We start from the raw sequence: 21,926 nt of genomic DNA on the forward strand, positions 1-21,926 counted from the left end.
ACCGTTATTTATCTCACTGCCCCACCCCGGCTCAGAACCTGGCTATATGCAAATCAGTCTGTCCCTGGCCCAGTGCATCATGGGAACAGGGCAGACTAAACTACCAAGCCAATTCTTCACCAGAAAGGAGACAAGCTACCGGGGACCGGTTTCTGGCATTTCAGCCATCTTCGACCCGGCTTGCTTGAATCCTGATGGAGCAGTGAGAAAGGGACTCATGTCTGAGTATACCCTGCCACACCTATAGTGGCCAAAAACGATTTAGAAAAGGGGGTGGTGATGAACAGAATGTCTGAATTGAGCAGACCACTCTTACCCAGTCCAAAGATCAGGGCTTGATCCATCACCGTTATTTATCTCACTGCCCCACCCCGGCTCAGAACCTGGCTATATGCAAATCAGTCTGTCCCTGGCCCAGTGCATCATGGGAACAGGGCAGACTAAACTACCAAGCCAATTCTTCACCAGAAAGGAGACGGTGTTGGATCTAGCCCTGATCTCTTGACTGGGTGAGAGCTTTCTGCTTAATTCAGAGACTCTGTCCCTCACCACCCCTTGTTGTAAATATTTTTGTCCACCCTAAGCGTGGAAGGGTATTCTCAGATGTGAGACCCTTGCTCATTGCACCATCAGGATTCAAGCAAACCGGGCCGAAGACGGCTGTAATGCCAGAAACCGGTCCCCGGGAGCTTGTTTCCTTCCCAGTGTAAGAATTGGCTTTTGTAGTTTGGTTTGCCCTGTTCCCATCATGCACTGGGACAGGAACAGACTAATTTGCATACAGCCAGGTTCTGAAACTGGGATGGTGCAGTGAGCTAAAAAACGGTGTTGGATCTAGCCCTGATCTCTTGACTGGGTGAGAGCTTTCTGCTTAATTCAGAGACTCTGTCCCTCACCACCCCTTGTTGTAAATATTTTTGTCCACCCTAAGCGTGGAAGGGTATTCTCAGATGTGAGACCCTTGCTCATTGCACCATCAGGATTCAAGCAAACCGGGCCGAAGACGGCTGTAATGCCAGAAACCGGTCCCCGGGAGCTTGTTTCCTTCCCAGTGTAAGAATTGGCTTTTGTAGTTTGGTTTGCCCTGTTCCCATCATGCACTGGGACAGGAACAGACTAATTTGCATACAGCCAGGTTCTGAAACTGGGATGGTGCAGTGAGCTAAAAAACGGTGTTGGATCTAGCCCTGATCTCTTGACTGGGTGAGAGCTTTCTGCTTAATTCAGAGACTCTGTCCCTCACCACCCCTTGTTGTAAATATTTTTGTCCACCCTAAGCGTGGAAGGGTATTCTCAGATGTGAGACCCTTGCTCATTGCATCATCAGGATTCAAGCAAACCGGGCCAAAGACGGCTGTAATGCCAGAAACCGGTCCCCGGGAGCTTGTTTCCTTCCCAGTGTAAGAATTGGCTTTTGTAGTTTGGTTTGCCCTGTTCCCATCATGCACTGGGACAGGAACAGACTAATTTGCATACAGCCAGGTTCTGAAACTGGGATGGTGCAGTGAGCTAAAAAACGGTGTTGGATCTAGCCCTGATCTCTTGACTGGGTGAGAGCTTTCTGCTTAATTCAGAGACTCTGTCCCTCACCACCCCTTGTTGTAAATATTTTTGTCCACCCTAAGCGTGGAAGGGTATTCTCAGATGTGAGACCCTTGCTCATTGCACCATCAGGATTCAAGCAAACCGGGCCGAAGACGGCTGTAATGCCAGAAACCGGTCCCCGGGAGCTTGTTTCCTTCCCAGTGTAAGAATTGGCTTTTGTAGTTTGGTTTGCCCTGTTCCCATCATGCACTGGGACAGGAACAGACTAATTTGCATACAGCCAGGTTCTGAAACTGGGAGTGAGCTAAAAAACGGTGTTGGATCTAGCCCTGATCTCTTGACTGGGTGAGAGCTTTCTGCTTAATTCAGAGACTCTGTCCCTCACCACCCCTTGTTGTAAATACACTGGTTAGAGGAGGCAGACCTGGAAGCAGAGGTCAGCCCGGGACCAGGGTTCAATTCCCAGCTCGGCGGGGTCTTGAGTCCTAAAATGTCCATGGACTCGACAATTCTCGCTCCGGTGCCTACTCGATTCACGGGTTCACACTCTGCGACACTGGGCAATAGCTTGCTTAATCTCCACAACGGCCCCTCGCGGCGGGATGCCTGGCTTTCACCTTGCGGATACCCTGCCGGGGTTATCTCACAGGGGAATACCAGGACGGGTTCCCTAAGCAAGCGCTTAGAAACCGCTCGGTGATTTGCGCTATATAAATTCCTCTACATTTACATTTACATTACATTTACATCCCTATCAGCACCGAGAGTCGTATCAACTCGAAAAAGCATCCAAAAAAGATCAAAAAAGTTAGTCAAAAAGTGACTAGGGAGTACTGCTTTTTCCGGATCTGCGCTTGCTGGCGCGGAAAAAAGAAGAACTGACATCAGCGCATGAGGGCGGCGTCTACGTACTCCGATGATGTCATCCCGGCACCAACGACGCCGACAACGGACACGGAGGCGCAGGGGTACTGCTACGCAAAACATTCCGGATCCAGTCTGACGCCTGGGGATATTCTAAGGTAAGGAATCTAACATTAACCTGTTTCTTTCAGATAGAGAAGATGTACCAAGATCTTATTTAATCTGGCTTCCGGCTTGCTAAAAGATATCCAGCTAAGCACTGGAGGACTGGTTAGAGGCGGCAGACCCGAGAGCAGAGGACGGCCCGGGACCAGGGTTCGATTCCCGGCGCGGCAGGTTTCTGGACCAGGGTCAGCGGACTCGATAATTCTCTCGCCTCGGTGCCCACTCTGATCAGCGATCACACTCGGCAACTCTGGGCATTAGCTTGCCTCATCTTCACTAACGGCCCCACCAGACCGCCGGGGATGCCTGGTCTCACCCTGGAGATACCCATTAAGGGACCATCTCTCAGGGAAGCCAGGAAGGGTTTCGCAGCGGTCGAAGCGCCTTGGGACCCTACGGGTAAGTAGTGCGCTATATAAATGCCAATACATTACACACACAATTAAATCTGGGTGCAGTTGTGGGAATACTTTGGTATTGCAGAACAACTTACTTACCTTTGGTAACACTTTCTCTGGTGGATAATGTGAGAAGTTGGCCTGATATATGATGTTCACTAGTTCTAGTGATCACCTTGTATCAGTCCAAACAACCCTTATGGTGATTGGTTGTAAGTCAATCTTATAGACCAGCTATCCTAATGGTAGCATGGACAAAGCAGTCTTAGGCTAAACTCTTTTGGCATGTGAAGCCAGCTGTTTTATTTATTTATGTATTTATACAATTTGTACAGCGCGCAAATACCCTGGGGTGTTTCGGCGCTAAGTAGAATATATGCTGTGAGGGGGGTTTGACTTATTGTTGGTCGAATAGCCAGGTTTCTAATTGTCTCCGAAAGTTCATTAAGGAGGGGCTGGTTTTTATATATTGGGGAGAGAATTCCACAGTTTAGAGACCGACACAATAAATCGTCTGTATCCCCAGTTCACTTTTCTTGTTCGAGGAACTGGGAGCAAATGGGCTGAGGAGGAGCGTAAGGCTCTTTTGGGGTTGTATATCTGTAGAGCTTTTTTTAAATAGTCTGGACCTATGTTGTTGACAGCTTTATAAGTGATACACAACCCCTTAAATTTAATGCGACTCCTAACCGGGAGCCAATGAAGTTCGCGAACAATCGGGGTGATAGAAGTGAATTTTGAGGTGTATGTCAGAATTCTAGCAGCCGCGTTTTGAATTAATTGCATTTTGTTGAGAACTTGTTCCTGGGCGTTTAGCAGCAGAGCGTTACAATAATCGATCTTAGAGAGAACTAAGGTACACATTAAGGTTTTGCCTGCTGTGGAAGGAAGAAAAGGCAGTCATTTCTTAACCATCCTTAAAGTGTAAAAGGATGCTGAGACCACTGCCTTAGCATGGCTGAGAAATGACAATCTATTGTCGAATAGTACTCCCAAGTTCCTAACTTTAGCAACCGGGATTGGAGGGGCTCCAAGGTCCGAGGGCCACCATGCTGGGGACCAAGACGGGGTCAATTTACCGAAGATCATGACCTCCGTCTTGTCAGAATTTAATTTTAAACAATTGTGGTCCATCCAGGAGCTGATAGCCATCATGCCTTCCTGAAAGTTAGTCGCAACTGCTCCTCCGTTATTATGGATAGCCAGTACCAGCTGAGTATCATCAGCGTATGATGTCAACCCAATTCCAAATGATTTGATGACCCTCGCCAAGTCCGACACATAGATGTTAAGTGTCGGACTTAACGAGGATCCTTGGGGGACACCACATGGTAAGGTAAATATAGGAGAGTAAAAGCCATCCAGTTTTACAGACTGTCTGCGGCCTGACAAAAAGGAAGCCAAAAGAGATTTGGCTTTGCCCTGAATGCCAATATGGGCTACACGGTCGATCAAGATATTGTGATCGACCGTGTCAAAGGCCGCAGACAAGTCCAATAATATCAGGACTGCAGCACCTCCTTGATCCATATTAACTCTGACTTCATCTGCTGCCTTTACAAGTGCTGTTTCTGTTCCATGCCCCTTCCTAAACACAAATTGGGTATCGTCGAGGAGGTTGTTCTGGTCAATATAGTCTGATAGCTGACAATTTATAATTTTTTCAAATATTTTTTTGACAGGAAGGGGAGAGCTGCAATAGGTCGATAGCTTTTGGGCTCTAAGGGATCGAGATTTGATGTTTTCAGTAGAGGTTTTATAGTTACATTTTTCCAGATCAACGGATAAGAGCCCGAGAGAAACATGGCATTACAAATATTTGTGAGAACTGGAGCAATCGGGTTAGTTACCGATTTTAAAATCATCGGTGGACATGGATCAAACGGAGACCCTGATTTGAATGTTGTAATAAGATCAGCTATCTGCGTTTGAGAAGTTTGGTTAAATTCACAAAAAAGTGTTGGCATGGAGGGGTCGCTACTGTTGGAAGCACTACTATTAGAGCTTGTAGATTCAGTGCTCGCCTTTGCAGTGAAGTTAGAATAGATATCATTAACCTTAGACTTAAAAAAATCCGCCAAGTCGTTGCACAGCTTTTGTGATGGTTCTGTCGTGGTACATAATGGTGGAGTAGAGAGCTTCGTAACAACTTGATAAAGTTGTTTGGTAGAATTTTTAGCTGATTCTATTTGTTCAAGATAAAAATTCTTTTTCTCTGTAATTAGGAGCTTTCTGTATGTGGCAAGTGCTTTTTTATATAAATCTTTATTGCTGTTATCTTAGTCTCTGCGCCAACGCCTTTCTAAATTTCTACACCGTTGCCTTTCTAATCTAGGGGTCTCTTGAGAACCAGGGTGCAGACGGTGAGTTACTATTAGGCAGCATTTTTTTCGAGGGAGCTAATGCGGTGAAAGCTTTGTTAAGCCAGATATTATAGTTCTCAGAGGCTATTTGTGGATCTATTGTATCCCTTGGTTGGGTAGAGGCTAAGGTAGATTGTAGGGTTGCGCCATCTATATTCTTCCAATCACGTAATTGTACATAGGAGCGATTTGTAGTGTGTACATTGTTGTGTTTTTTAATTAAAAGTGTGAACATAACTGCCGCATGATCCGTCCACGTTAATGGTTTTACTGAGGGGGAAATAAGATGAGGGTTATTAGTAAATATACCATCAAGGGTATGCCCTGCCTGATGGGTAGAAGAGGTAGTTAATAATTTAAGACCCACTGAGGAGAGATCTGAAATAAGAGTTGAGGTGTCTCTATCATTAGTGTTCTCTAAATGTAAATTAAAATCACCTAATATTGTGTAATTAAAATTGGATGCTATAGGTTCTAATATAGTATTGATAGATCCCAGGAAAGAAGATCGAGGGGTTGGTGGACGATAGAGAAGAATTCCTTTGAAGGACTGCCCGGGAGAAAGCGTGGTAGTAACGGTTAAAGCTTCTGCGGATTCAATATGGACAGGGACTGTTTTCTGTATATAATAGCAATACCACCACCTTTTTTCCCTGGGAGTCTGCCCTGTCTGACCACCTAGTATCCATCCGGGGTTGCTGCACAAAAATCTGGGCCAGAGGCTTGATCTGCCCATGTTTCTGTGACAAACAAGATGTCTATGTTGTGATTGGATATAAAATCATAGATTTCCATATTATGTTTTGTTAGAGAGCGTGCGTTAATAAGCGCACAGTAGGCATGTCTAGCTATTAAGTCTCCTAAGGGTTGATTCGGCAATTCTTGCTGACAAAGAAGAGACAGTGTAAACATACAGTTTTGGCATTGCGAAGATTGAAGGTTACAAAAGGAGTCTGCGGCAAAGTGAGGACAGCAATAACCTCCCATAGTATTCCTTATGTCCCTTAGTTGAGTATTGTTATAAGTAATAATCTTGTCACCTTGATGGGGTTTAGAAGAGCCAAAAGACATGGCGCTGAGCGCGGACTTAGCGCGGACGGGCGCAGGCGGCACCCCTTAGGCGCGCCCGTAGCGCGCATCCGATGCACGTCCGGAAGTCCATGGGCAAGATATAGTCTAGCCCCTCCTCCAGCTAGACCGCTAACCTCTGGTCCTGCCGGGCTCCAGGACAGACTTAAGATGGCGCCCTGCCCTCCACGCAAACGGCAATGCAGCCGCGATGGACCGGGACAGGGGCAGCACAATTCAGCACAGGAAGGTAACAGATACATCAATTGATATCACAGCAGCAATTGGATTGCAAAAAGCGATGTTTTTAAAAATCGAGTGCAAATGTTAAAAAACAAGCATTTTGGCATACAATAAGCAGAAGAGTACACACTAATAGTAATTATTCATTAGCGCGCCTCGCAGTCTGCCCCTCAGTGTTTAAGCAGAGCAGTAGGAGCCGACACCACCTACCACTACTGCTTCGCGCTTTAGCTCGTATGCCAAGATATAGTCTAGCCCCTCCTCCAGCTAGACCGCTAACCTCTGGTCCTGCCGAGCTCCGGGACAGACTGAAGATGGCGCCCTGCCCTCCACGCAAACGGAAATGCAGCCGCGATGGACCGGGGCAGGGGCAGCACAATTCAGCACAGGAAGGTAACAGATATATCAATTGATATCACAGCAGCAATTGGATTGTAAAAACTATGTTTTTAAAAATCGAGTGCAAATGTAAAAAACATGCAATCTGGCATACAATAAGCAGAAGAGTACACACTAATAGTAATTATTCATTAGGCGCCTCGCAGTCTGCCCCTCAGCGTTTAAGCAGAGCAGTAGGAGCTGCCACCACCTACCACTACCGCATATAACCCCTTGAATACCACATGAAAGGACACCAGGAAACCGGACAAGCAGGGGAAACTCTAAGAGGCTAGAGAAGCAGTGGCAGTGCAGATGGAACGTCTTAGTTGCTTTGATTACACAAAATAAATCACCCGTGCTCAGTCGGAAAGGGACAAGTCGGGAGCGCTTCTGGGTTGGCTGGCTAACCATGCCAGGAGAGGCTCGGTGCTCCTGGAGCTTAGGGAACAGGATGGGGCAGTGAGGTACGACCAGCAAGGTATTAAAGATTTGTTTTTAGCTTTTTACAAAGACCTATACCAGAGTAAGTTGGACCTCGCGGAGGAGGATCTGAATGAGTTCACACAGGACGTGTAACTACCAGCTCTGGCTGAGGACGTTTCAGATACCCTAGGGCGAAAAGTTGAGATTGGGGAAGTGAGGGGGCCTATTAAGAACATGGCACGAAACAAAACACCAGGCACGGATGGCCTACCAATTGAATTTTACCTAGTATATATTGCTTTGTTGGCCCCCAGGCTGGTACAGCTATAAAACAATGCAAAACAGGTGGGCCACCTACCCATATCTACTTGAGAGGCGATCTTCATTCCGCTACTCAAACCGGAAAAGTCATCTTGGGATAAAACAGCATATTGCCTGCTCTCTATGCTTAACTTAGACTACAAAATACTTAGTGGATATTGGCTACTCGTTTACTCACCTACATGACCACCCTGATACGTAAAGACCAATCTGGGTTCATCCCCACCAGAAACACAGCGCTTAATATTCGATGCCTTCTGCGTGTGATGCAGGCTAACTCCTATAGGGAAGACTTGGCGACAATTTTTGCAGTCGATATAGAAAAAGCATTTGGCAGCCTGGAATGGCCTTACTTGTTCCATGTGATGCGGAGGTTTGGGCTGGGAGACGACTTTGTGGACCTTGCCGAGCTTATTGTATTACTTCGGGACCTTGCCGGTCTGGATACCGACTGAGTGTTTTGTCCAGCTCCTGTAGTTGGTCACAGGTTTCCTGTGGGGCAATTGGCAGACGCAGGGTGGCTTGCTGTCCTCATGAGACCAAGAGTGGAAGGAGGACTGGCAGTGCCTAATTTTGAGTCCTACTATTTAGCAACGCAATTTCAGTGGCTCACGCAGTGGGTAGCGCACTGTGTTAGGGGAGAGGAAGAGAGGAGAAAAGACTGACTTTAAGACTGTTATCCCAATTATACTTCTGGCTCCCTGTTCGACTCTCAAGCCTCACCACAGAGCTCGACACAGCTTGACAGTGCTGGAACAGGAGCCTGCAACGGGTCAAAATTAGATGCCCTTATGCCCCGGAAATCCTGTTACTTATGTGTACTGCCTTGCCACATGGGGGCAACTGGCAGCGCTTGCGACCTGGGCGGAACAAGGGTTGGTTACCATAGGAGACCTATACGAGGAGGAGGCCATGATCCTGTTCAATGGCCTGCAGACCCGCTATGATCTACCGCGGGGGAGGGGTTTTCCGGGGGAGGGGCCCTCACCAAACCAAAAACGTCATTGTGCTGCCATTATGTGGTCTTGATGGTGGGTACATTCAAGGCGGTTACGTGCTTGTACAGGCACGTAAAGCGGGAAAAGTTCCTGCCCTTATTGGAGTTGAAACTCAAGTGGGAGGCTGACCTCAAAGAGGCTATCCCACAGAAAACCTGGGGGGAATTAGTCGAGAGAGCTTGGAAGAGCACCAGAAATGCCAGATTCCAGTTGGTGCATTTTTATATCCTACATAGAGTATACCTCACCCCGGAAAAGATTAATACGTAGTTCCCGTCTCAAGCAGCGGCTTGCCTGCGGCTGCAATAGAGAAGGAGCACACTTTAGGCATATGGTTTGGGACTGTCTGGGAAATTTTTGGGTGGAGGTGACAGCGTTGCTAACCGACATCACTGACTGAGAAATAGAGCAGACTAAGAAATACTGCATACTACACTGGTTCCCTCACACGTACAAAAATAAAATTACAAGTGAGTTTTTGGACAAGGGCCTCCTACTGGCCAAAAGAGACATCACCATGCACTGGAAAGCGAAGCAAGGTCCCAGCATAGCAAGATGGAAAGCACAACCTAAGTGGGCTGAATGTGAAGGTGTGATTAGGATGCAGATAGCAAAAAGAACAGGAAGCAAGAGGGCGCTGGTAGCAGCAAGAGCATGGGAAACATTGGTTGTAGCTCCTATGATCCATGAGGAAACTGATGAGGTCACAATAGGTGATCCCCCAGCAGGAGTAGGCTAAGCCACGTTCATCTGAGCGACCCTTGGAACCATGGGACCTGATACTAAACACAGCACACTACCGCCCTATCTGTTTGAAATTCCCTATAATGCTACACTAATCAATTCTGCAGCCCAACCTGGAGTGGTAGAATACCGCAAATATACAACCTGAATGCGAGAGACATGCCTGGGGGTGAGGGGGGATGTTCTGGTAAGGGAGTTTACAGTCGGGATTGAGGTTATGTTTTGTAGTCCCAGATTCAAACACAATACAAAGTCTGTATGCTGGACTGCGGGGAAACAACATGACAGTTGAATGTAATGAACTGACCGGCAATCCTAATGCTATGTTATTGTCTTAACTGAGTTCCCAGCCAGGAAATTGTAAGGTTGATCTATGGTAAGATTGTTGCATAATGGCTACATGGAACCTTTGTAAACCCAATAAAGACTATTTACAACAAAAAAATATATATTGGGTTTCTACAGTCTCATGCTTAACAGCCATCTTTGGATGGCGGGGATCTTATTAGCAGGTCTGCAGAGACCTAGAATGACCAAGCAAGACCTTCCCCAATGAACAGTGGTCCCTTGTCACATATTAGGTAGTAGCCCAACTTTGTGTATTTAGGTATAAAACTTACGAAGCACCTCTGTTGGGCACCACAGGTGGAAAAAGCACAGCGGTCTGTTTCAACACACTGCATACATAGGGAAAATATTCAGGAAAACCACATCTAGAAGGGTGGCTCTGGCGTTTCGAAATCTATAATGTCAAGGCGCTAGAGCGGTTTATTATGGTGCGGAGCTCTGGGGTAGTTCACAAATCCAGCACCACTCCATAGTGGGGCATAGATTTTTAAGGACTTTATTGAACCTTCTAGCGAGTACCCCACTAACTCCATTTTACTTAGACCTGGCCCACAAGAAAATCGCCCACAAGACTGAGTGTGGACTTCTCATCTATTTTCACTGGCAATGGATTACACCTCCCCTACAGTCTTATCGGGTGGGCATCAAAGATTTTTTGGTTGTGCACCATGTAAGGAAAATTTGGTGGCTCTTTTCCGTTAGGGCCCTACTACAAAGGTTGAACTTGGGCAAATACTGGGTCACTCCTGAGACCATATGTTCAATCACAAAAGTTAGCATTAATGCAATTTTTTGGGAGAGTGTTGCAATTGACAACATTATGCAGTGCAAGAGTTATTTATCTGTGGCCTTTACAGACCACAACTAAGTGGCTTTCCCAGAGTATCATTGATGTTCCCCCTTTAGCTAGGAAACTCAACCTCCTAATTAGGTATGGATCTCTACCTTTAAAATCATTTACTAGCAGATATCAACAGGATACTGGCACTAATAATCTTTGTGTAGTTTGCTAAGGGGGTTCTGAATCGCTTACTTCTATTTTGTTTTTCTACCTACTTTATAAGGAGCTCGGTTTGAAGTAGATTGTTCCCCTTTGCAAATCCCAGGCAGTAGGGAATACCAGGAGGCATTCAGATTACTCCAATCAGACACTAGCTGGATTGTGGTTTTTGCCTGGCTAGCTTTTTAATGACAATTTGGATAAGGTGCTCGAAATACCACTAGCTTTTAATTGGTGAAATGGATTATCTGTGCCTTTGTGCTTGAATGGGCAATAGTGCTGTTCTATTCCTGTTCGCAGGCCTCAGTCTTTGCTATGCTGCTATGTCTTCTATGCATTACAGTTAGCTGTGTTGCCTCTACCCATATTGCGGCTTTTAAAATAGTTTTTTTAAATCATATTTTAAATGTGCTCTACACACTTCTTAAAATTATATTTATTGTTATTTATGATTGTGTTTTTATGTATACGTGCAATGTTTTTTTGTCGCATCCACACTTTTATGATCTAAAGTGATAAAATATTTGATAATGATAAAGTAGTACACAGAATTTGGTTAAATTCTACTCAAGCAGGCCATGTAAAGTCCAGGTGAAGGTGCATCTCAGAAAAACATGTAAAAGCTTTCCTCGGTACTGTTTGTCCTGATAAAAATCGCAGCGTCACCCTGAAACATGCAATACTTCGGACAGGACCGTAATAAAGCTTTTTAAAGTTACCATGATAAATACAAACTGCTGCATTCTGATAAATAAACAAGCTGAATGAGTCTCAGATATTTTCTTTTACAGTACTGCAGATTACTGGTTAGTAAATGACCACGACACCAGCTCTGATGGCATTGCTAAATATGATTTGCAATTGAAATCCAAAGTGGATTTCTTAAATATGTAAAATAAAACATACCAGCGCAACTATTATTAAATATAAAAAGGTATCCCTCTGCAGAATATTTTACAATGAAGCACAGAGCTCACTGTAAAGAGAACGCAATAGCCACAGCAAGATTTTAATTGGCTTTTTAGGAGTGAGTTTGTATTCAGTTAAAATGGAAATCAATATTGCGGATTCAAGAGCCATGCAAATAATCAATCATTACAACACAGGTGCTTACTGAAATCCAGTTTCAGTAATAAAAATAGGTCATAACAAATCTGCATCATTTTCCATCCAAAGAGGAACACGACAAGGATGCCCGTCCTCTCCTCTTCTTTTTGCTATATATATAGATATCTTTCTTAACCAGTTAAATAGGGAGGAAAGTATAGTTCCAGTACAGCTAGGAGGTACGGTATACAGAGCCCTCGCATATGCTGATGATTTAGTAGTGGTCACTAAAGATACTGAAAGAACGTTTTTGAGGATTGAAGAATTAGCGGGCACATTCGGATCTTTTTCCGGGTATAAATTAAATCTATCTAAAACACAAATTTTGTTTACAGGATCAAACCCACCTCCTATTACAAATATAGTTACAGAAGCAGTTTACTTAGGTATTAGATTAACTATTCCTATCTCTAAGGTACCTAGTATCAATTACATTCCGATTCTTAAAAAGACTAAATCAACTTTGGAGAGAATAAACCATTTACATTTATCTCTTCATGGTAGAAACAATGTTTTAAAGATGCTTATATTGCCGAAATTTATTTACTTATTTAGAACAATCCCCTTGGAATTTCCTTTAAGTTTTTTTCAAGAAATTGAAAGAACCGCAATAAGATTCTTGTGGGGCTATAAAGGCATTAGAAGAGCATATAAGAAGCTGATTATACCGAAAGATAGGGGGGGATGGGCTGCACCTCATTTTCTATTTTATTATTTAGTTGCAGCACTCCAATATATGTTTCCCTTAATTGTGGGCAATAAAATACCTATTATCTGGGCACAATATCCAAATATCTATGAAATGGTAGTAGGTACTGATGCGAACTATCATCTGTTAAAATTCATTGAGCCAAGCTATTATAAAAAAACAAAATTTAAGATCTTGACTGCAGCATATAAAGCTTGGCGAATTATTAAAAAAGTGGTGGGAATTAGAAAAATCACTAGATATACGCCACTAAACTCAAGTCACTGTTTTCCCGCTATATTTAGAGACCAGGTGATGAAAAAATGGAACGATAAGGGGATCACCGCTCTTTCTGATCTATATAATAATTCTGAAACTTTATTTTCTTTCAGTGAACTACAAGGTAACTTTAAAATTCCTTCTTGTGATTATTTTAAATTTTTACAGATTCATAGTTTTCTAAATTCACCTTCCAATATAGAAAGACAAGATTTAACCCCAATCTTACTTATAGATACTCTAAATAATAAAAGAAGAATTGGGTTCTATTATAATACTTTAATGACTTACCTTGGGGATGACCTTAATAAGTTGAGGGACAAATGGGAAGACAAATTAGGTACAAAGGATGTACTCTTGGAAGAATCAATCAAAATGGCCACCTCTATTTTATTTTCTGGGCGTAATCGCACTCAACATTACATGGTCTTGTGTGATCTATATTATACGCCGGCAAAAGTTTTGAAATGGGGGAGCATTACTGGAATCAAATGCAATCGCTGTAATGTAAGAGGGGCAGATACTCTACATATGTTTTTCTCGTGTGTAAAACTAAATGGATTAATTTGTGATGTTCAGAAGTTTATAGAACACATTCTTTGCAAAAATATTGTTTTGTCGCCTGAACTTATATTATTTGGTGTTTCTAAGGATTCAAAAGATATGGAACAAACGAACTTGTTATTCATTATGATGGCTGAATTCCGGGCATGCATATCTCAGGACTGGATTAGTACAGATTCACCATCTTTCCATACATGGAGGGGACGTCTCCTTGCTAGACATAAACTTGAGTCAGCAATATATGCTACCAAGGGGAAAAAAAAAAAACAGCTTGGGTTAAAAATTTGGTCATCAATTCAGAAGTGGACTGATGAAGTAACGATATAATGAACTTTCTATACCGGTTAGCCATGTATTATCTGTTTTTTGATATTCTGAACTGTTTTGCTTTATCTTCTTTTGAATTAGATGTATAACTTGTATCTTGGTATGATCTCATGAAGGAATTATGTTATAGTCTGTTTAAACTTGCAACTCAAATATCAATAAAAAAAAAAAAAAAAAAAAAAACAACACAGGTGCTTACAATAACTAAATCAAATGAAGCTGAACTTCTAACCTGATTCAAAGTCACTGTCCGATCCTGAACGACTGCTAGTGCTGGCACTGTTAGCAGAGCTCGAAGAGCTGTCAGTACTGCTACTTTCACTAAGTCTTCTTGAACCCCCAAATGCACTTTGTGCAGCATAGAGTTCAGCTGGAAAACAAACACATTATTTAGAAAAATCCTAATAAAAACACAGACGTTTATTGCATAAATTAACTTACTTTTGTCCGTATCCTTTGTAGCCGATGTAGAATTTCCAACATCACTTCTCCGTCGTTTTTCAAGCAATTTCTTTTTCTGCAACTGAATTTCTTCTTTGGACTTGGGTAATTTCTCAGCTGTAGGATAAAGTACAATCCCCCAAGAGTAGAGTAATAATTCAATGAAAGCAAATGATTAGATACACAATGTTAATGCTGTTTAGAGCAAGCATTCAACACCCACTTCGCTCTCTCACCTCGTAGGAAAAATAAATACTACAACACAATACTCACTACTGGGTTTTCTTTGTCTTTTTCTTAAACAGATCATAACGTATCTCTCTAATTCTCGCAGAGTGGAGGCTTTCAAGGTTTCAAAGTCTATTTCTAGCTCATTGGGATCCGAGTCTTTGAGTGATGGCTCTCGTGACTGTATTATATGTACAAGCCGACCAAGCTTGTCTCCTGGTAGTTTATTGATATCCAAACTTAGCTGCCTCTTCTCATCATAATTCATAGGTTGGGCGTTATCCTGGTTATATACCTCGCATGCAACCAAATCGACTGGAATGATTTTCTTTGACTGGCTGTCATAAAGAAACATGACAAATAAGTTTGTGTAGTCTTTCTTATTGATAATTTATCGGTAATACTGGACACATGCAACAAAATAAGAAACCATCAGACAAAAGGCCCAGCTCCATCAGGAAATAAATCCTAGTGCAAATTCAATGGCCAGGTTACTTGCATGCAAAACCATATTCCTAGGCAGACTTGTCTAGGCAAAATATTTTTTGGAATTCTTACAAACCAATATGAATGCTACTGAAAAGCCAGCTCAATGTCATTCTTAGGTTTAATTGCTGCAGCTTGCAATAATACTTCAGCAACAGATAAGTAATGAGCATTGTTTAGAATTACAAAATTTTGTGTGACCATGCAGTAGACTAATCAGGGGTTTAGCGTTTGCTGTTACTAATAGGGATTCAAGAGCACATTTAGGGCTTAATAATCTGTCCCCTTAGTCACAGTATCATTAAAAACTTCTAACCATTCTCTCTGATTTCAGTTACGTTAGATCAGAACCAGACCACTGCCATGTTTACAAAACGGAACCTCCGAAAAGCCTTTACTCTATATATATATTATATAGGAAGGGAAGAAGGGATGGAGCCGAGCTACTAGAAGACTCATTTCAGAGATACAAATAGAGTATGTGAGAATCTGGTAATACTGTTTGGGAAGTGTAATGTACATGGCTCTTTTCGGTATTTCTCACAAACAAGATCTTGTAGTATTACATCTTGTGAAAGTAGACACCGATGCCCTCACAGACAAAAGTTCTGAATGTGCTCATCAGTTGACAACTATTCTGTTGCAGAATCGAGTTAGTAAGGACCCAAACATCCTACACAGTTCTCAGAGTTCATTGTCAAATCACAGAATCTTGTTTGTGTAGAAATGAGCAATCATGCAAAGGTGTCCACCACGGCTTACCACTATCTTCCAAATTCTTAAACACCTCAAAGGTTGCTTTTAGAACTCTTTTTGTCAAACTTGTGTTTATTGAAATTTTTTACAAGTATTAGGGAGCGTTGTAGATATCGACAAGATGGAGGATGTACATAGTAACACATTGCCTAGGTAAATACCCAGCCCCAATCTCATAGAGAATGCTTAAATGAAGTAGACAGTTTATGACGACGGTGGGGCTTGGGCCAATCCCTCGTGATACTTATTTAAAATCAAACAGTTTAATAAGGTGTCCCATCTTTCTTTTGTGATGGTATTTTTTCAAATCCCGAAGGTGACATATGAAGTACAATAAAGTCACACAAAAACAACGCCCAAATAAGGAGTAACCATGAACTCCCCCCCCAACAATGGTGGCAGCAAAATCAGGTTGGCATAGTCCACGTGGAATAGTAGCAGGTAACTCAAAATTGAAAGAGATGAAGCGCTCTGACAGAAGGAGGACAGACAGCCGATGGTAGCCCCCGTGTGAGGAAGGCAACTATAGGACCCCATTTCGATTCAAAATTCTTGTAATTATCCCTACAAATATCACACATTCTTTCTAGGCTGAGCAACTTCCATAATCGAGAATGCCAAAGGAAAATTGCCAGGGCTTCCCTCCGCTTCCAGGCGGCTGCTAGGGTCACTTTAGCCGCACCTATATAGAGCCACATGATTGTCTTGTCTGCTCGGGTCTAGTGCTCCAGGGTAGGGTCGTGATGACCAAAAGAATCCCCGCCATGGTGGTTGTGATGGGGTATCCCAGCATGTCCTTAATGTGTGCAAGTATTTTTTCCCAGAAGGGGCGTATATTCGGGCAGTCCCACCAAATGTGCTGAAAGTCGCCCAGAAGCCCGCAACCCCTCCAGCATCTATTGGAACGGTTAGGAAAGATCTGTTTGAACCTGGATGGATGGAGATACCAGTCCATCATGGTCTTAAGATGAGCTTCCCGAAGTTCTACAGAGTGGTTGAATCTGGAGATGTCGGACCATAAATGTGCCCACTCGTCCTCTGAAATACCGTGTTGTAAAATTCCTTCCCACATCGACATATATCGCGGGCGTGGAGAGAGTGTGGTAGTGAGTAGGAAGTTATATATACACATTTCCCTCTTGATCTGTCCTCTTTGGAGACTGACATTTCACAGAAAGAGTTACTCAACGCACTCCAGCATCTTAAACCTAACAAAGCTCCTGGCCCAGACGGCTTTACCGTCGAGTTTTACCTTCATTTCTCCAAATTATTGATTCCAAAATTGCATTCTCTTCTCCATTCCTTTGCTGATTTAGGTGTCTCCTCAGGGTCCTTTTTAGATGCACACATTTGTTTAATACCCAAACCTGGAAAAGATGTGCAATATTGCAAGAATTACAGACCCATCTCCCTCGTTAATATGGATTATAACATTTTCGCCAAGTCATTGGCGAAAAGACTAGACCATCTGCTTCCTGAGCTTTTAGGAGAAGAACAGTCTGGCTTTGTTAAAGGTCGTTACATCACGGGTAAAATCCAAGCTATTATTTAACATACTGTCAAAATCATCCCATCTCCAGCATTCCCTTGCTGCGATAGCCCTGGACACTGAGAAGGTGTTTGATAGGGTTGATTGGCCCTATCTCTTCCACACTCTCGGTTGGTTCGGGTTTGGCCCTAAATTTACTTCCCTAGTCTCATTATTATATTCTCACCCACGTGCTGCAGTTTATGCCAATGGTCAAATCTCTCCCTACTTTGACCTTGGCAGAGGAGTTAGTCAGGGATGCCCCCTCTAACCTTTTCTTTTTAATCTTGCTTTAGAACCTTTCTTATCCAGGCTACGCCAGAATCCTGACATCCATGGCTTTCAGACCGCGGACTCCTCCATTAAACTTGCTGCCTACGCAGATGATATTCTACTCTTCATATCGAATCCCACGGTCTCTATTCCTGCTTTCTTGGAGGAAGTTTGGCAATATTCCTCAATCTCTGGTTATAAGCTTAATAATGATAAATGTGAGATCCTCCCCCTGACAAAATTCACCTTCAAACCTGACTTCAGCGCTTCTAATTTTACCTGGAGCCCTTCCCACATCAAGTATTTAGGATTGCATATTACTCCTTCCATCCCTGACACTGTTTCCCTCTGTCTTACTAAATGCACTCACAGCCCAGTGGCACCCTCTTTACCTGTCTTGGTGGGGTCGTTTAGATACCGTTAAAATTATGCTATCCCCCATTGTTCTATACACAATATCACTGTCTCTATCCCAGCTATATTTTTAAAGAAAATTAATTCAGTTTTGTCCTCCTTTTTATGGCATAAAGCTAAACCCAGAATGTCCCTTGCTAGGCTCATTCGCCCCACTTATGAAGGAGGAGTTAATTTTCCTGACTTTCCGGCTTACCATAAGGCTTTTTTGTTGCGCCAAGCTTCCTTTTGGTTGCAGGACCCCGATTCCCCTTCTCCTCTATGGACCAAGGTTGAGCGCCTTTTCCTTTCCACTTTTTCCTTTGCTGAATATATCTCTCTCTCACGTAAACCCTATTCGATTCCCACTCTTATTCATAAATTCACTGTCAAACTCCTTTTATCCTCTAAACCTCCCCCATACGAATATTGCTGATTTCCCCTCATCCACTATCTGGCATAATAAATACCATTTAATCTGAGGTAAACCCATTTACTGGCATTCTTGGAGATCCAAGGGATTGATCTGGATATCGCAGCTCTTTTCACAATCCACCTTCTTGCCTTTCCACGCCTTGAGTTCCACTTTTAATTTACCATCCAACTTTCCTCCCAAATATCTGCTCCTTAAAGAAGCGGTCATGGAGGTTTATACGAAACTCTTGTTGGTGCCCCCCTCTTCTATTTCACCTGGCCTCACCCTCCAACTTCATTCTATTCTACAAACTCTTCCTAAAGCTTCTGTTATTTACAAGCACCTTCATGCACATACACTTCCCAGACCCAAATCCACGGTGGAGGAGCATTGGGAAAATGACCTTTCTACATCATGGCCAATATCTCTGTGGGATAAGATTTGGAGAAAAGTTTGTAAAACTTCTAGATCGGCATCTTTAACTCAGTCTCCATTTTTCATATATAATCGATTGCTCCAAAGTCCCTTTACCCTCCACAAGCGATTCCCTGCCACCCCCGATGTATGTTGGTCTTGCTCCTCACCCAATGCCACTCTTTTTCATATGCTGTTCCTCTGCAAGAATGTACATGCCTTTTGGCTGCAGGTTTGGGCACAAATCAATGTTATTTTTCATACTTGTATTCCCTTCTCTCCCACCCATGTCTTTTTGGGAAGTCTTTCTCCTTGTTGGGACGAGACTGACCTATATGTTCGTATTGTTGATTTATTACTGGCTGTTGCATTTCAACAAATAACTATTAATTGGAAGTCTTCCTCCACTATTACTTTCAAAGCATGGTGGTATAATGTTGGTCATAACCATAGACTTGACACTGCTTTTGTTTTTCCTGCCCAGATGGCAGCTAAACGTGCAGATTTATGGCTTCCTGTTACGATGTATTTGGATAATTGTACAACTCGCTCCTTTTGCCCACGACCTGCTCAGCAGGAAGTTTCCAAACCCCCTTGATGCCCTTTTTCATTGTTAACATAGTTACCTGCATAACCTCATTTGCATTTACTTTTATTTTATATTTACTGTACCCTTTCCTTTACTTTTATTGCCTATGATAAGTTTACTGTTGTTCCTTCAAATCTACAATGTATTCTGATTTTTCTTCCTATGTTCTCCTCCCCCTCCTCTCCCGTTTTCCCTCACAATTTCTTTACTGTATTATGTATTCACACCTTATATTATGGCCAATAAACCCTTTATTGAACTAAAAGAAATAACGCAACACGGTAAAACAACTCCAAAAGAGTCAAGAATGTGAAATACACTTCATAATAGAAGGAATGGAATCAACAGAAAGACACATCTCCCTGGAAACCAATAATAGCATGACAATCCCAGGAACAAAAATAATCAAGACCTATATATCAGGTAATCAATCAAAAACCAAACACAAATAAACAGCTGAAAAACTGTCATCGACAGAGCTGAAGGAGAAAGTCACAAATTATGCGCCAATCAGTAAAAAGTAATCTAGAAAGCCACATATTGTGAAATATACTTTACTAAACTGTACTGAAAAGAATTCTTCAGATTAAATGCACTACTATAATCGTAACTTACCGGAAGTAAGGGTCAGGTAAAAACATATAAAGAATCGCAAGGTTAGCTAAACAACCATAATCTCTTGCAGAAAGCAGAGACAAACACTGGTTGCAACTAGATGAATACATATTGCAACTCATTCATTTATAAACACTTCTGTCCACAAGTCAGAAAGAAAGAATGCAACCAGATCTTTCACAGACATGTTTAGGTGTTTTTATCACACCATGTAGCACGAATATGCTGTAAAGCATAATCAGCACATACACTAAATCTATGGATTTCATCAAACGGCATTCCTTTCAGGCTATTCTGCACAGGCTCTGACAATCCAGACCGACAGAGCCATACATGCTTGAGCAGTGCAACTCACTGAGCCACAGCTCTACCCACGGAATCGGTGGTGTCCATTCCACATTTTGTAGTAAATTTTGCTGCCTCTAGGCCATTCTGCACCATCGGTAGCAGTTCACTGTTGGCTTCCTCTGGAAGAGAAGGCAGCAAACTCTCCACTGAGTCTTATCATGCATGGGAAAATCTGCAGAAAATACATGTAGTATTCAAAAACTGTAATGCTGCACTAACAGAAGAGAAGAACAAGTTACTTACTTTCAGTAACGCTTTTTCTCGTGGATATAGTATCTGCCTGTGGATTCCTCACCTTTTGAATTACCCCTGCTCCAGCATTCCACTGAAATTATTTTTCATAGCTCTCCCACGTCGACAAGGACGTCATAATAGCATGGCTCCGCTCATGACTCCATATGACGTCATCGGAGCCATAGGAGGACCTCGTTGGCATGCTGACGTCAGTTCCACACATTTTTTCCATGCCCTCGAGGCAAACGGGCGGACCGACAACTTTTCCACAAGTATACAGAATATATATAGAAATACCAAGAAAAAAACAGGTCAGTCAAGCACTCTCAGAATTATTTAGCATTTCAAACAGTTGTTATTGTCATTCACAAGTTCTAAAGTCAATAGAGCAGATTGTTCCATTGACAGTTATGCTTCACTTTAGTAAGTGTAAAGTTCATTGGCAGAAAGCAGATTTCCAAAATACGGATCCAAACAAGATGTGCTTCAAATTCTTTATTTCATACACATTAAAAGTTTTCAGCTCACACCGCCGACACGTGTTTCGTCTCATGGAGACTTTTTCAAGGCAAAAGATATTATGAAGGGGTGTAGATTTAACACGAGTCCTGTCTCCCAATATAGTTCTAGTTCACTTCGAAAATCACGCAATCAAATAAGAGTCTGAATGGAATAGTCCGGGGGCAGTGGAGGTTCCCCCTGGACGACGCTCTGTAGGAGAGACTTATCATGGTCCCCCCACAAATTGTATAATAACGAACGAACCTCCGCACAGCGAGACTCCTGAATTTACTAAGAATATTGCCTAAGTCTTTGACCATGACATTGGACTACCTCTCATGCACTGCATATAAAGACGGGTTAAGTGACCTGGATTGTTAGGATCCTTTACCCCCGGACTATTCCATGCGGACTCTTATTTGATTGCGTGATTTTCGAAGTCAACTATAACTATATTGGGAGATAGGACTCGTGTTAAATCTACACCCCTTCATAATATCTTTTGCCTTGAAAAAGTCTCCATGAGACGAAACACGTGTCGGCGGTGTGAGCTGGAAAACTTTTAATGTGTATGAAATAAAGAATTTGAAGCACAACATCTTGTTTGGATCCGTATTTTGGAAATCTGCTTTCTGCAAATGAACTTTACACTTACTAAAGTGAAGCATAACTGTCAATGGAACAATCTGCTCTATTGACTTTAGAACTTGTGAATGACAACAACAACTGTTTGAAATGCTAAACAATTCTGAGAGTGCTTGACTGACCTGTTTTTTTCTTGGTTCTTGATATTAGCATTCTTGGCTAGTTTTGACACCCCTGGTGGTGGGTGTTTAACAGGACAACTAGTGCACCTCGCAGAAATATACTTATAAAATT

At 42.7% G+C, this 21,926-nt stretch overlaps 1 protein-coding gene across 2 annotated transcripts in view; it reads right to left on the bottom strand.

Moving 5' to 3' along the window:
• The window catches only part of BRDT (bromodomain testis associated), a 2,469,968-nt gene that overhangs the window by 1,190,643 nt on the left and 1,257,399 nt on the right, over positions 1-21,926 (bottom strand). For both annotated transcript variants that reach the window (XM_086953938.1, XM_086953937.1), the window contains 3 exons: positions 14,541-14,833; positions 14,268-14,384; positions 14,059-14,196 (listed from right to left, as the gene is read on the bottom strand). In XM_086953938.1, the coding sequence (XP_086810064.1) occupies positions 14,059-14,196; positions 14,268-14,384; positions 14,541-14,833 (548 nt within the window). The remainder of the gene's footprint in view (positions 1-14,058; positions 14,197-14,267; positions 14,385-14,540; positions 14,834-21,926) is intronic.

This window comes from Lissotriton vulgaris, chromosome 1_1, assembly GCF_964263255.1.
Source record: "Lissotriton vulgaris chromosome 1_1, aLisVul1.2, whole genome shotgun sequence".
Taxonomy (NCBI): Eukaryota; Metazoa; Chordata; class Amphibia; order Caudata; family Salamandridae; genus Lissotriton; species Lissotriton vulgaris.